Source organism: Trachemys scripta, chromosome 6, assembly GCF_013100865.1.
Source record: "Trachemys scripta elegans isolate TJP31775 chromosome 6, CAS_Tse_1.0, whole genome shotgun sequence".
NCBI lineage: Eukaryota > Metazoa > Chordata > Testudines > Emydidae > Trachemys > Trachemys scripta.
This window is the reverse complement of record NC_048303.1, coordinates 20,357,133-20,372,658: the sequence shown is the minus strand read 5'-3', so window position 1 is coordinate 20,372,658 and position 15,526 is coordinate 20,357,133. Positions and strand designations below refer to the sequence as shown.

At 43.4% G+C, this 15,526-nt stretch overlaps 1 protein-coding gene across 1 annotated transcript in view; it reads left to right on the top strand.

Annotated features, from left to right (window-relative positions):
- Positions 1-209: 209 nt before the first annotated feature.
- Positions 210-15,526, top strand: part of GOLPH3 (golgi phosphoprotein 3) — a 51,292-nt gene continuing 35,975 nt past the window's right edge. The window contains exon 1 of the mRNA XM_034773730.1: positions 210-653. Coding sequence (XP_034629621.1) covers positions 441-653 — 213 coding nt within the window. The 5' untranslated portion in view covers positions 210-440. The remainder of the gene's footprint in view (positions 654-15,526) is intronic.

The following is a 15,526-nucleotide window of genomic DNA, read 5'->3' as shown; positions in this document are numbered from 1 at the left end:
TTTCTCTCCCTGGGGGATCCCCCAACCGCCCCCCTTCTCTCCCAGTGGGGGATCCGCACCCCAACCACTCTCCTCTCCCTGGGGGGGATCCCCGCCCCCTCTCCCTGGGGGGGATCCCCGCGCCCCAAGCCGCCTCGCAGGGTCCCTCCCCCCGGCCGCGGTTCTTTCCGGTGCCCTCCCCCTGCCCGGACTGCCACATCCTCCGCTGACATCAGCCAGCGCCGCCATATTGGAGGAGAAGCCGCGTCCCGTCCGCTGCCTCCTCGGCTGCTCCTGCCGTAGGGGGAGCCGGCCCCTCTGCCCCCGCGGCCGAGCCCTCCCCCATGCGTCCCCCCGGCCGGCCGCAGCCCCGGCGCGGCTAGCGAGAGCCCGTGTCCCCGGCGCGGCCCCCTCCCGCGCGCTCGGGCTTTCTCCCCCCCCCCGCGCCGCCGGCCGGAGCCATGACTTCCCTGACCCAGCGCAGCTCGGGCCTGGTGCAGCGCCGCACCGAGGCCTCCCGCAGCGCCGCCGCCGACAAGGAGCGGGTGGCCGGGGGCGGCCCGGAGGAGGAGGGCCGCCGGGACGAGCAGGGCGACGACGAGAAGGGCGACTCCAAGGAAACCCGCCTCACCCTGATGGAGGAGGTGCTGCTGCTGGGCCTCAAGGACCGAGAGGTGCGGGGGAGGCGGCGGGGGTCTGGTGAGGGCGTGGGGAAGGGACAGCGGGGGGGCTGAGATATGGGGTGGGCCAAGGACCTGACGGATGGGGGTGCTGAGGTGGGGGCCAAGGAACTGGCGGTTGGGTGGGATAAGGACCTGGCCGGGGGCTGGGATCTTGGGGGGCAAGGACCTGGCAGGGACGGGGGCTGGTATCTTAGGGGTGGGGAGGAAGGAGCTGGTGGGGGGACACAAGGGACTGGAGGTGGGGGGGGGGGGGCGGGGGATTGGGGGGGGAGGCCATGGCCTGGCTGGGGGGAGGGCTGGGATCTGGGCTGGGGGGGAAGCCCAGGACCTTGTGGGTGGAGGGAGGGTTGGGATCTGGGGCAGTAGCTCAGGGCCTGGTGGTGGTTTTGGAGGATAGCTTTGGTGCAGTGAATTTGAGAGAAGTAATGATTCTGGAGAGGAGGAGGTTTGGGTGCATGTAGAGGCTTTTTAGGCAGGATGGTGACTCTGGGTTTGGAGATAAAGGCAGGGACCTTGAAGGTGGGGGTCAGGAACTCCAGAGACTATTGGGGGTGGAATTGGGGTACCAGGCCAGAGCTGTAATATTTTACCCACTCTCCCACAGCTCATTTGTGGCTCTGATATATGGGAGACTGTCTCAGTTCCATGTATTTGATTGCACACAATAATACTGAGCTTTGGGGGTTGCTAAATTAATTGGATTGCCAAATTGGAGGTGCAGATGTCAGAGTTTGTAAAATATTTTGCTTTTAAAAAAATTCTTTGCAATAAGCAGTTCTAGTCTAGTGTGTTTTATTTGTACCTCTTTAAAATGCTGGGAGATGAGTTTGTTTCTGACAAAAATGGGTTTCAGACACTAGAAGTGTGTTAAATTTATTAATCGTAGTGGTAAACAATTTCATTTTTTTCTTGAATTTATCCTTTGAAATTTATTTTGTTTTTAGTTGTCTTTGTGACATGATTATAGAAGGGTCTGGTTCATCTCTACTAACATCTTTTTTTTGGGGTGTGGGGGGGAGAGGGTTTAGTAGGGATAAAGAAAACAAATCCTGTAGGAACAATTCAACAAAAGGGGACTGATTAGTTTGCTATGTGTTATATACTAATCTGGTCTTCCATTCAGTTTTGATGTTGCCTGTAAACTTTGAGATCTGCCCCGCTTTTCAAGGCAACTATCAAATGCAGGCAGTGGGGGGAAGAAGGTACCTTCAAATTGTATGTGTTCATTAGTAAGGTCTGATGTGAGATGGGACTGCTAGCATTATGTTTTGAATGACTTTTATTGCATGATACCTAAAATTAATTAGCCAACTAATAATGGCTAGGTTGAGAAGCAGCTGGCATAACGGACACTTTTTTTTAAAAAACGTGTATATTAAAATTGTGTATATTTTATTACATCCCTATTTCCTATCTCTTGTGTGATACTTGTTATCTTAGGCCAGTGGTTCTTAACCTGGGGTGCACGCACCCCCTGGGGGTGCGAGATGCCCTTTCTGAGGGTGCAAGATATGCCAGATCTTTTTTTAGAAGGTAAATCATCGAAAACACAAATTAAGCACAGGTACATAAGTACAACTACTTTGTTTCATCAAACCTATGTATTTATTAACATTATAAATTTTTTAACAATTACTGTAATATACAAACAAAAATATATCTAGGTTTAAAGAACTGATCTATTTAAACGATTTTTGATAAGGGGTGCGAGAACATATTTGGATTTTTGATAAGGGGTGCGAGAACATATTTTGAGAACCAAACGGGTGCAGGCTGCAGTAAAGGTTAAGAACCACTGTCTTAGGCCATATTCTTATATTTGGATCTGCTTGGGTGGACTTTTGCATTTGTGTTGAGTCCTAGTAAAGTCATGAGGCCTCCACACTGACACATGGATCCATCCATGTGAATCTGATGGCAAGTATCAGGGCCTTATGCCCTGGTCTTTTGTATATTTACACATGTTGTTAACTTTACACGCAAGAGTAGTCCCACTGAAGTAAGGTTAAGCATGTGCTTAAAGTCTTTGCAGGATCAGGGCCTTAGACTGTAAGGTGTGTGTGTGTGTGTGTGTGTGTGTAAATAGCACTTAATACATTCTTGGTGCTTCCAGAATTCAAATGATTGATATTGGGCCTCAAAATTCTCTTTGTACAGGTTATGTATCAAATTGTTATCGTTAGATGATTTGTTCTGTCTCTTTAATAACTGCACATGCCGCAAGAGTTCTTTCTACAGTAAGGAATCTTCTGTAGATTATACTTGTATTTAACGTTTCTCCAGCGACACAGATATTCATAGTAATTTACAGACAAAAGAAATATACCTGTCCCAGAGAGCTTACGGTTGAGAGAAAATATAAAGAGACAGGAGGTCATCCACTGGGGTTAGGTAGAGGACATGTGGACAAGGGCTACAGCAATATGCAGTTATTGAGGTTTGTGATAAATGTATCATGGGAATATATGCTTTGTGTATGTCTGTCCTGTCTACTTAGCTCTTCTGTAGAGCTTTCTGTCTTCAACTTAAAATCTGTCAATTTAAAATCACGTATCTTTGAAAATATTTTATCTTCCATTGCTATAAGTAATACTTAAACATTAGTAAACAAAAAATAGTTTTCTCACTTTTTTCCAACTAGTCTACTTTGTGTATTTGACAGCACTTTGTGTATAGTCAGTTTAACTGTTTCTTATTGTATGGTTTGTTTCCCCTGTTGTTTGTGTGGGTCTTTCTCAGAGCAACAGTATAGAGAGAAACATTTTTAAAACGAGTAAAGTGTGACTGTGAAACCACAAAAAGTGGCAGGGAGACTTAGGAGCAGGCGTAGTATCCAAAAGTACTTTAAACTCACTTTTAAAATTGACTAAATTTCAAGCTGACAAAGTCTTATCCACTTATTAGGGTGGAATATAATCACCTTCAAACAAAATGATTCGGTGTTGAGTTCTAGTTATAGAAAACTTTAGTATAGTTTTATTGAACTAAGATCACATGTTCTCCTAAAACTTGAGGTACCTGGCAGGAAAGATTCATTGGGAATTTAATATTCATATCTTAGCTAAATAATAGCTCTACCTTTTTTTTCTTGGAAAACTTGAGGGAGTGGTGGAAAGAGTCTAGACAGATATGTATTAATATTCTGTCAATATCATTTAATATAATCTAACATCACCTAAACTGTATACAGAAGGAGCCCTGTTGAAATGGATGCAATTTGTAATTTAAGTATGTGGTGAGACTTTCCTTTTAAAAAACTTTTTGGAAAAGGTTCAAACAGCAATGTAGCTCTAGGAATTTTATACAGCTAAATATGTTCAATGTATTATAGGTTTTTATGCGGATCCTATCAAAAGAGATGAACTATTTTAATTAAATCATAGCAAAACTACAGACTGCCTGCTGAGCGTAATCACTCTGTATTTGGTTCATCCTTGGTATGGAGAAATTTACTTCTTTAAAAACAAAAAAATACTTTATCTTACTACTTTATTTGTATTTTCTGTGTGCAATATACACGTGTTCAGAACACAACGTTTATTGGCCTTTGATCCTTACCTATGATATTGTTTGTACATTTTATGTTCATATTATTTTTTCCTGTTGATTATTCCTCTTTATTTTTTTCCCCACATACACATAACCGTTTCTGTATTTTAATAGTAAGGGAACATACAAAAGAAATAATTTAGTGTAAAAAAAAAAAAAAAGAAAAGAAAAAAAGTATATATGCACACATACATGTTTCACATTAAACATTCTGATGCATACTGTATTATAAATAATATAGATACTGAGGACTCTGATGTAAATACATCTTGAGCCTATAGGCAAAATACTGACTTACAAAGGTTTAAATTTGTTAACTTCCTGCGTGCAAGCAGTTTTCTATAAAAGTGTAGTCTTTGAGTAACACACTTATGTGTGACGTTTTAGATAAAAATCCAACTATTCCAATTTTTTGTTACATGGTATAATAATATACAAAAAGTACTATGGATTTTGGAGAGACAGATGGGTGATGTGCCTTTTGTATAGAAGACAAAAGAATTGGCAAAATGATGGCCAAAGTAGTTACGTATGTTTATGATCATTTTTGCGTGTTTGTGGGTCTGTAGCATACACAGAATGTTCAGGATCATATTTTTAAATTACTACAATAATGCTACATTACTGCTGAGTAGTTTTCCATTATTGGTACATTCCAGGAACGGTGTGTGTTCAGTAAACACAATCTCTTTAAAGTGTATATTATGAAACAGTGACGTATCTAAAGCTATCTGGAGTTGTTGGGTAGCTTGAACAATCTCGGAGGCTGAAATGTTCTAAAGCTCAATCAGATATTTCAATTAATAGCAGCTTGACATGCTACTGGGACAATGGAGACTAATGTTAACTGGCAGATGTGGTGTCCTTGAGGGAATAGCTAACATATTGGAACAAAGTGCATAACTAGGATTCTTCAGGGATCATCACATCTTCAGGAAGTTCTGCAATTCCTCTGGAAAACCTTCAGAAGTTAAGCACTAAAAAGGAAGTCCAGTTCATCCAAACCTTTTAAAGCTGTTGACTAAAGGAGAAACATATTCCAGAGTGCTTCAGTTTGATGGTCTATTTTTACCGTTTTACATTTTTGCTGTTTTTTGCTTGGCAAGTGCTTAACGAATGATTTGTGTCTAATTTTATAAGTCCAAGGTTTTCTTTGCTGTGATTGAAAGCAATGATAAATTTTTAATTAACAGAATTGTTTTAAAAGTAGCTGTGCGTTGAGCATGAATGTACAAACTGATAAATGGTGGTGGACCAACATAACTGTAACAACCTTAGGAATATTGCACAACTCTTGACAGTCCAATTTCCTACTCATGTCTTATTAATTCTTGTTCTCTGGCTTTTCTTTCAATTTTTGGGCCTAATCTTTAAATACAGGTCTATTGGAATTCACTTAGAGAGTTTTTGGCATTCTAATACAGTACAAACTTCTGTGACACAAGAGTACTTACTGTTTTGAAGTAGGAGGATGACGAATGGCCTATTGTTTTACTGTATTATGTTATAAGATGGTACTTATAAAAGGAACAGTGAAAGAGGGTTACTCTTTGATGGACTTACTGAAGTGCTTAAGGAAGATGGAGCAATAAATATTGGGAGGATAGGAAAGTTTATTTTTTTTAAAAAAGTGTAATTTAAAAGAGCAGTACAGACCAGTTTGTGCTTAACAGCTCTTGTTCATCTTTTATACAGTCTCTAGCTGTGGGGTCAGTCCCCTTGAAAACTACAAGGTTGGGAGTTGGCTGCTTTCTGTAACAGCTATTTGTGTTTTTTGAGTCCTCTTTGTAAGAAATGAAAACCTTTTCAATCATAGCAATATATACAGCTGCTCTCACACTCTTTACAGATGTGTCACAACTAATCTACTTGGAGAAGCATGATGAATCATGAAACAAGCCTCAGTGGGTCCTCTGTTTTATTTCCATAGTGTAGAAAATTGATACGCTAAATACAGATCAAATATTTTAACTGATTCTGTACTGAAATAAAACTCGTATAAATTGTATAGTATGCTGAGGACTTGCTATTATCTATTGCAATTTAGACCAATATAATAATTTTGCTGTAGGCTATAACTGTGAACTTTTCTTGGCACGCGCACACACAGAGAAGTTTAATCAGGAATTTGTGTAGCTTGGGCAGCAGTAGATATTTTTAGTTTTCTTGACTCTTTGTGAGCTGGAGACTGGATTGTTATCTTATGCAAGAAAAGTAACATTACGTCATTTTACCAGGTACTGAAATATCTCACAGATCATTACAGATGCTGGCTGGGAAAACTTCTGTAGAGGACAGCATGCTTCTGAAAACTTCAAAACTGAAAATTGTCCTACAGAAAGTAGAACATAGATTTTTGCATTATATTTTAACTTTCTTACCCAAATTTTAGCTGTGTAGGGCTTCAGCCTGTAAGTGGTTTTCACAGTGCTGACACACGCAGACTAGCTGAGATGCATCTGCTCTCTAGTAATTCACCTACATTGGACAGAGGTCTACAAAGGGAAACTTGATCACAGTCTGATACTAAAATTCTACATTCATTTTGACTCTTGACAGTTAGTCATTTAACATTATGTCTTTTAACTAGGCATTTAATGACTAACCTCACAAGCTCATTTTTTTACAATTCCATACAACAATCTTTTAAAAAATGTTAAAATAGCACAGTTAAGTATTCGAAAACAAAAACTGGCAGTGTTGCATGTGCACCCTTTATTGTGTACTATATGTACAGCTGTTCTGTTCCTTGAAATTGAAGAAAGCATGATCCTGGATGTAGGTATCTTTCACCCATATTAATAGGCCTAGTCCTTGGGGAAATAGGTATTGGGTATACTTTTTCAACCTTAATTCATTTTTCTTCCTCCTGTGCCTCTTGTGCATATTGATTAATAAATGCTTTTATTTTATTGTAATATATCTTGGATAATTTATCAGTTTTTCCCCTATAAACGTATATTCACATATGTAGCATCTAGAATCTTTTTCATTACTTAAGCTGGACAATTAACATTATAAAATGAGTATTTGGCGATCTGTTTCTCCCCCAGCCCCCCAGCTGTTAAACATCTGCTGCTTCCATGAACTTCAGTGGCATTTGTGGGTACTCACCACTTTTGCAAATCAGACTGGTAGGCTTTTTGCATGATTCTTCTCTCTATTGGGTATTTCTTTTAGTACCTTTGTCATCGGCCATGTACTATACATTTGCTTTTCAACCAATGTCACAACCTCCTTAGATGCAATTCGGGAGCTAAGATAGTTAGCTGTGTAGACAACTTAGCTGTGAACTGAAGTGGCCTTTTTATACCAGCCAGTGTTCACTATTCTATGTTACGCACTTAGTACTGGGGTGGGTAAGAATGATTTTACTGATTTTCAACATGAGTTCAGTGGACTCAGTTGTACTCTGTCCCCTCCATATCCCACCATCTTAACTCTGGATATTTCTACTCTTGTCAAAGGCATCTGAAGGCAGACTGGCTCTCTTTGACTTGGCAGAGTTATGAGGCTGCCCCTTTAAGCCTCTCCCAGATTTCTTTGTCTTCAAAGCAGCACAAACTGTAGGCTACAGACCTCTGGTGACAGAGCCGTCACAAAGGATCCGCAGCTGCAAAAGAGTCCAGAGTCTGGAGAAGATCGTATCACCTCAGTTCCCAGTTAGTGTGTGTATGGTGACAGCACCAAGATGTTTGAGTGGATTCCAGCAAAGCATTGTCTCTCTGGAGAAACCAGTAAACGATGTCATCCACATGCCTTTCCTTCTCCACCTGTGCGCCCCCACTCCCCCTCCAACTTGGGGACTATTCTATCCTTCCCCCCGGGGAAACCCTGCTCGTAGGGATGTAAAAGGTTAAACGGTTAACCGTTAACCAGGCCTTAACTAGTAACCCCTGCTGCTGGCGTGCAAGGCTGGTTGGAGCAACCCCACCCTGGCTGTGCTGGGCCAGCGGGTACCCCAGCCCCTACCACACCGGGCTGGGCCAGCAGGCATCCCAGCCCCTGCCAGGCCACCGGGGATCCTGGTTGTGCTGGCCGCCCTGGGCCAAGTGGGCTGGAGTGGCCATGCTGGGCAGCGGGACCACAGCCCCTGCCACCCCACTTCCGGAGCTAAATCAGTTAACTGATATAATTTTAACATTTTTAACCGATCTTTACATCCCTATGTGCTTCTCCTATCCCTGTCTGGTGGCTTCAGGCCTGATTCTCAGGCAAATGGATGCTTGAAGGATCCAATTCTGTAGTCCTCAAATGTTCTCAGAGAAATAGAACTGAAACGACACATACTGTGTGAGTCTTACTCCTTCTCTCCAAAACTCACTAGAGAATTCAGGACTTGAAGAGATGATAACCCTGTGCTCTGGTTTTGACTTCAACTTTAAACTTTACAAGCCAGAAAAAGGTCAAAGAAAAAACGGACTTTTTTGTAATAAGAAACACAAATCAAAGACATTCAAAAGCAAGAAAAGGCAAAACAAATTGTTTTGATCTAGTTCAGGGGTCGACAACCTATGGCATGCGTGCCAAAGACGGCACGCAAGCCGATTTTTAATGGCACGCTGCTGCCTGCCAGGGTCCCGCTCAGCCTGCTGCCGAACTCTGGCAGGCAGCAGCCTGCCATTAAAAATCCTGCCCGACCCAATCCACTCTTCTCCGCCCCCCGCCTACCGCTCTCTCTAGCGGGGACAGAGGGCAGAAGCAAGCTTGCGCCTGCTGGCTGCTGCTGTACAGCAGGCTCCGCTGGCAGCCAAGATTCCCCGTCCCCCGCCTCTTCCCCCAGCGTGCTGCGTGGAGCCCCGCCTCCTCTCCCTCCCTGCTGCTGATGGCCCTTGCGAGGGAGGGGAGAAGAGTAGCCCCAGCGCCCTCGCTGCTCTGACCGGTAAGGAGGCGGGGAAGGGAGGCAGGAGCGGGGCCTTGCGGAAAGGGCGTAGGAGCGGGGCGTATCCCCCAGTCGTGAGCCGCTCAGAGCAGGGGGTTGGGAGCACCCCCCGATCCCAGCCCACTCCCCCCCCCAGCACTCTGCCCTGACCCCTGCACCTCCTTGCACCACAGCTCCCTGCATCCCCCCCACACCCCATGCCCTGACTCCTGCACCCCGTCACATGCCCCCACACCCTATGCCCTGACTCTTGCACCCCCCACCCTGAGCACCAGGTTGGCTGCGGGCCGAGCGGGGCCGGCGGCTGGGACCCCAGCTGGCAAGGGGCCGGCAGCCAGAATCCCAGACTGGCAGCGGGCTGAGCGGGGCTGGCAGCCGGGACCCTGAGCCACTCGGCCCGCTGCTGGTCTGGGGTGCCGGCCCCACTCAGCCCGCCGCCGGTCTGGGGTCCTGGCCCCTGGCCACGCTCAGCCCGCTGCTGGTCTGGGGTTTTGGCTGCCGGCCCGGGGTTCTGGCTGACAATCCCTTGCCAGCTGGGGTCCCAGATGCCGGCCCCACTCAGCCCACTGCCAACCTGGGGTTCTGGCTGCTGGCTCCTTGCCATCCGGGGTTCCGGCTGCAGGCCCTGCTCAGCCCGCTGCCGGCCTAGGTGAACGGAACTGCAGGTTGGCGGCTTAACATCAGCATTTTAATTTAATTTTAAATGAAGCTTCTTAAACATTTTGAAAACCTTGTTTACTTTACATACAATAGTAGTTTAGTTATATTATATATAGACTTATAGAGAGAGACCTCCTAAAAAACGTTAAAAATGTAGTACCGGCATGCAAAACCTTAAATTAAAGTGAATAAATGAAGACTCGGCACACCACTTCTGAAAGGTTGCCGACCCCTGATCTAGTTCAACTAGAAGAAGTGGAATTTTCCCAGTGGGATCGGGGAAGATGAGACTCACTTTTACCCCTCCTCACCTCTTGTTAAAGAAGTTGATCGTTACCCTGGGGATCCAGACTGAATAAGTGGGAGCTGACAAAGAGAGACAACCACCCAAAACTGAATGCTTTCCCCTTAAGTCTGAGTAGTGCATCTTCCTCCATGTAGATTTGAAGATGTGATGAATTTGAGGCCCAGATTGTACTTGCTGCCAAAGCACAAGGGATATGTAAGTTAGCAGCCACTTCCTGAGTCCAAGACAGCCATTCAATTGGTAGGCACGTTTTTACCTACAGAACCCATGAATATGAAGATAATCTATTGTAAGGTGCAGTTACAATGCAACTTTAAATGTCCTTTTACGCCAACAATGCCATCATGGTTCCAGTTGAGCATTCCCTTCTGGTAACTCATCAGATTGCTGTGAGGGCATATAGCTGCTGAATCCCATGTGTTTTAAGCCTCCAGAGTCTGAACAGAGCCTGTCTTGGGGTCTCCTCTGAGTGGCACCCATGTATGCAGTACAACTGTTTAGACCCTAGAATTGATGTTGATGCCTTAAATTCCCCCTGTAGCCTAAACACATTCTCTCTCAGAACTCCAGCCATGTGGTGATCTGGTCCCACAGTTTATTTCAAGGGATATGTGGTAGGTGTAATACATAAAATTCAGAGACACTTTGCACAAAATTCTAAAACCATTGCGCTTAATTGCATGAGAAATACACAGATCTATACAAAAATAATAAACCCGACATACTTTTCCCTGCCTCAGTTTCCTGACCATTCCTTAGCATTCTTAGGGCTGGGGTCAGGATCCTTTGGGTCTGTCGAGGGTCCTCCACCTGCAGTGCATGGCTTGTGTTCTGAAATATGGAGTCTTCTCCATTCAGCTCACCTTTTTTGACCTTGGCCATTTTCTTCCTGCCTCTTGCCCAAAACTTTCAATGTGGTGCTCTCCATCCTCCCCTCTCCAACTCCTTTTATAACCACTTGGTCCCTCAGTCAGGTTACTGAGGTTACTGGATCAGCATCATCAGATAATCCTAGACCCTTACCAAGTGACTTTATTGCTAGGCAACCTCTCTCGGGATAAACCAGTTCATCTAGGTGGGAGACAGCCTATTTTAGGGTGATTTCAGTTCATTGGGAGAGCAGTTAAGTCAGTGACCTTCTAAGATTAGACCTTTGCCCCCAGCCTTTGGAATTCCAGTTTAATGTGGAGGTAACATGACAGCAGAGAAGATAACCCAATATCCAAAATGGAGTCTGCAGTCTGAAACCGATACAAATTCTGTTTTATGCTGGGGTCCCTTTATATGTAAATTGTACAAACAAATTCACCAGATTGTCACAAATCCATCATCCTTATTAAGATCTGTCCTGGCTTGGACGGAGAAGGAGGTTGTTTGCTTCCTTAAAGAAGAAAGTAATCACTGGTAGAACTTCTGAGAAGTCTGTTTTCCTTTACTTTTGCACTCCTAATGTTTTTCTTAGCGGAAATATTGGCTTGTGACATGTTGGAAATAAATTTCCATTGAATCACAAAGAGAGCTTGTTAGAAGCTGGTGCCTCAGTAATTTGTCGTTTATTGTGACACTGCTTATTGTAAACAAATACTGTTTTAATCATTCCTTCTTCCGAGAAATGGATTTTTCTGCTGTGAACATCCCACAATTAAGATAGTGGGGTTTTTGGGGAGGGGTGGAGAGACGGACAAAAACTTACTCTGACACGCAAGTTTCGTTTTTGAGCCATTCATGTCCTGCAATCTGACTCTGAGGATTATTTCTGAGAAGCTGCAGAATTAAGTTGTTTCTGCAGACCTGTTGCCTATAATTGAAGGATCTGTTACAAATGAAATTTAGTTTACTTTATAGCACAGCTAAATATTTGCAGTAATAAAAAAGTAGTATCTTCCAGCACTAGAAGCTATTGTTCTGGGAAAGATTGGAGGAGGATGTTCCCTTATCCCCTAATAAGGACAAAAGTTCTCATCTGCCCATCTAGGAAAGAGGGGGAAACATTACTTAAGAAGGTGGGAGGTTTTGGGGTAAATTTTTAGGCAAGAAAAGTTTCCTGTAGAAGTTCCTGGTTGAAATTCTTTGGCCTGTGTTGTGCAGAAGGTCTGTTAAGATGATCACAGTTGTGCCTTCTGGCCTTAATCTATAAGAATAAATTTCATCTTCTGACATATGCAGCGGCCAAAATATTAAAAGAGGTTATATATGTGCAGCTAGGATCATAGAAAAAATGTATTATTGCTTTATATGAGAAACAATGTGTTGATGGTATGAAAAGCATAAGCACATGGAAGAAAGTAATTTAAGTCTGTGTGATCCCTCAACTGTAGCATTTCCTGATTTATTTTATTTTATTTTATGGATGCATAACCATGCAAACTTAATGTTTTCTTCACGTGTATTTTTTTGGCATGACAGTTACTAGAGTATGTGGGGAACTAATTCAAATATTTTTAAATTCCTCATCCTTATACTTGTCACAGACTACAGACAAAATAATTTAATCTTAATTTAATCTGGCAAACAGATTCTGGACATGGATATGTGCCTCTCCTCACCTAGTTCCCTGTCATGTGGAGTTCTGTGAGATTCGTTTCTCTCACCTAGCTATTTGACATCTATATGAGACTCGGAGATTATAAAATGCCATGGACTACAGCGACATTTGAATATGGATTTCAGTGACAGTGAATATACATTATTTGTATTACTGTAGCACCTAGGAGCTTTAGTCATGGGCCAGGACCACTTTGTGCTAGGTGCTGTACAAACAGAACAAAAGATGGTCCCCTTCCCCCAATTAATTTATAATCTTAATAGAAGTTACACAAAAAACCTGAAACAGAATACATGGGTACAGACAGACTGGGGAGCACAAGGAAGCAGTGAGACAATACTGGACAGCATGATAAGCAGTGGTCTCAGCACATCAGCAGCCATTGTCAAGTTTTTTGTAGGCATTACAGCATAAGAGAATTTTGAGGAGGGTTTTGAAGGTGAATAATGAGGTAGATTTGGAAATCTGTATGGGGAGCTCCTCTCAAGAGTAAGGGTCAGCATGGGAGAAAACACAAAGGAGACTATTTGAAAATGTAATAAGTGGATGATGGAGGCTGACATCATGGGCCAACTGGAGGTGAAAGTTGACATCTTGACAGCAATTGAGAGATGATGGGTAGTGTGGGGATAGCTCAGTAAGGTCATTTCTGAACATGAAGACAAGCAGTTTGTTTGATGTGACAGATAGTGGGCAGCCAGTAGAAGAATCCAAAGAGTCTGTTGCTTTGACCACATCACCCGTCTAAGAAAATGATCTTAGGGGGAGGTCTGAGTCAAAATTGAAGCCCAGGTTATAGGCTTGAGTGACAGGCAGCATAGTGATGTTGTCCACTGTGATCAAGAAAGGATGTAGCATGAAGGATTTGAGGGGAAGATTAGGAGCTCTGTTTTAGCCATGTTTAGCTTGATTTGATGGCTAGACCTCCACAAGATGTCAGAGAGAGGGGCTGAGATTTTAGTTTGGACAGAAGGAGGCAGAGAGGTAGATCTGAGAGTCATCATGGAGGGAGGTTACTAGTGGAGTTCCTCAAGGATCGGTCTTGGGACCAATCTTATTTAACATTTTTATTAATGACCTTAGCACAAAAAGAGGGAGTGCGCTAATAAAATTTGCTGATTATGCTAAATTGAAAAGTATAGCCAATATGGAGGAAGACTGGAATATCATACAAGAAGATCTGGACGACCTTGAAAACTGGAGTAATAGAAATGGGATGAAATTGAATAGTGCAAGATCGTACACTTAGGAACTAGCAACAAGAATTTTTGCTATAAGCTGGTACTTTATCAGTTGGAAGAGACAGGAGAAAGACCTGGGTGTATTGGTTGATCACAGCATGATGACTATGAGCTGTCAATGTGATGCAGGTGTGAAAAATGCTAATGCAGTGCTAGGATGTATCAGGCGAGGTATTTCCAGTAGAGAGATGGAAGTGTTATTGCCTTGTATAATGGTACTTGTGAAACTTCATCTGGAATAGTGTGTACAATTCTGGCCTCCCATGTTTAGGAAAGATAAATTCAAACTGGAACAGGTGCAGGGAAGGGCTACTAGAATGATAATAGTAATGGAAAACGTACCTTATGAGAGGAGACTCAAAGAGCTTGGCTTATTTAGCTTAACCAAAAGAAGGCTGAGGGGAAATATATTATTGCTCTCTATACATACATCAGAAGGATAAATATCAGGGAGAGGAGTTAGTTAAGTTAAGCACCAATGTGAACAAGCCATCAACAAGTTTAGGCTTGAATTTAGACACAGGTTTCTAACCATTACAGGGGTAAAGTTCTAGAATAGCCTTCCAAGGGGAGCAGTAGAGGCAAAAAACATAACTGGCTTCAGGACTGAGCTTGATAAGTTTATGAAGAGGATGGTATGAAGAGACTGCCTACAATGGCATGTAACTGATCTGTGACTGCTAGCAGCAAATATCTCCAACGACTGGTGATGGGACACTAGATGGGGGGGGCTCTGAGAATTCTTTCCCAGGTGTCTGGCTGGTCGGTCTTGCCCACATGCTCAAGATCTAACAGATCACCATATTTGGGGTCAGGAAGGAATTCTTCTCCTTCTCCTCCCCTCCTCCGGTTATACTGGAAGAGACCTTAGGGGTTTTTGTGTGTGTATGTCTTCCTCTGCAGCCCTGGGGCATGGGTCACTTGCAGGTTTAAACTAGTGTAAATGGTGGATTTTCTGTAACTTCTAGTCTTTAAATCATGATTTGAGGACTTCAGTAACTCAGCCAAAGATCTATTACAGGAGTGGGTGGGTGAGGTTCTGTGGCCTGCAATGTGCAGGAGGTCAGACTAGATGATCATGATGGTCCCTTCTGACCTTAAAGTGGAAATGGCAGAGGTGCTTAATGATTTCTTTGTGACGGTTTTCACCAAGAAGGTTGGTGGTGATTGGACGTATAGCATAGTGAATACCAGTGAAAATGAGGTAGGATCAGAGTCTAAAATAGGGAAAGAACAAGTCAAAAATAACTTAGCTAAGTTAGATGTTTTTCAAATCACCAGGGCCTGATGAAATGCATCCTAGAATACTCAAGGAGCTGACTGAGGAGATATCTGAGCCATTAGCAATTACACCTGTACCCCGATATAACACTGTCTTCGGGAGCCAAAAAATCTTACTGCGTTATAGGTGAAACCGTGTTGTATCGAACTTTGCCCCGCCCCCCCGGAGCTCTGCTTTACCGCGTTATATCCAAATTCATGTTATACTGGGGTAGAGGTGTATCTTTGAAAAGTCATGGAAGACAGGAGACATTCCAGAAGACTGGAAAAGGGCAAATATAGTGCCCATCTATAAAAAGAGAAATAAGGACCCGGGGAATTACAGACCAGTCCGCTTAACTTCTGGATCCAGAAAGATAATGGAGCAAATCATTAAGCAATGAATTTGCAAACACCTAG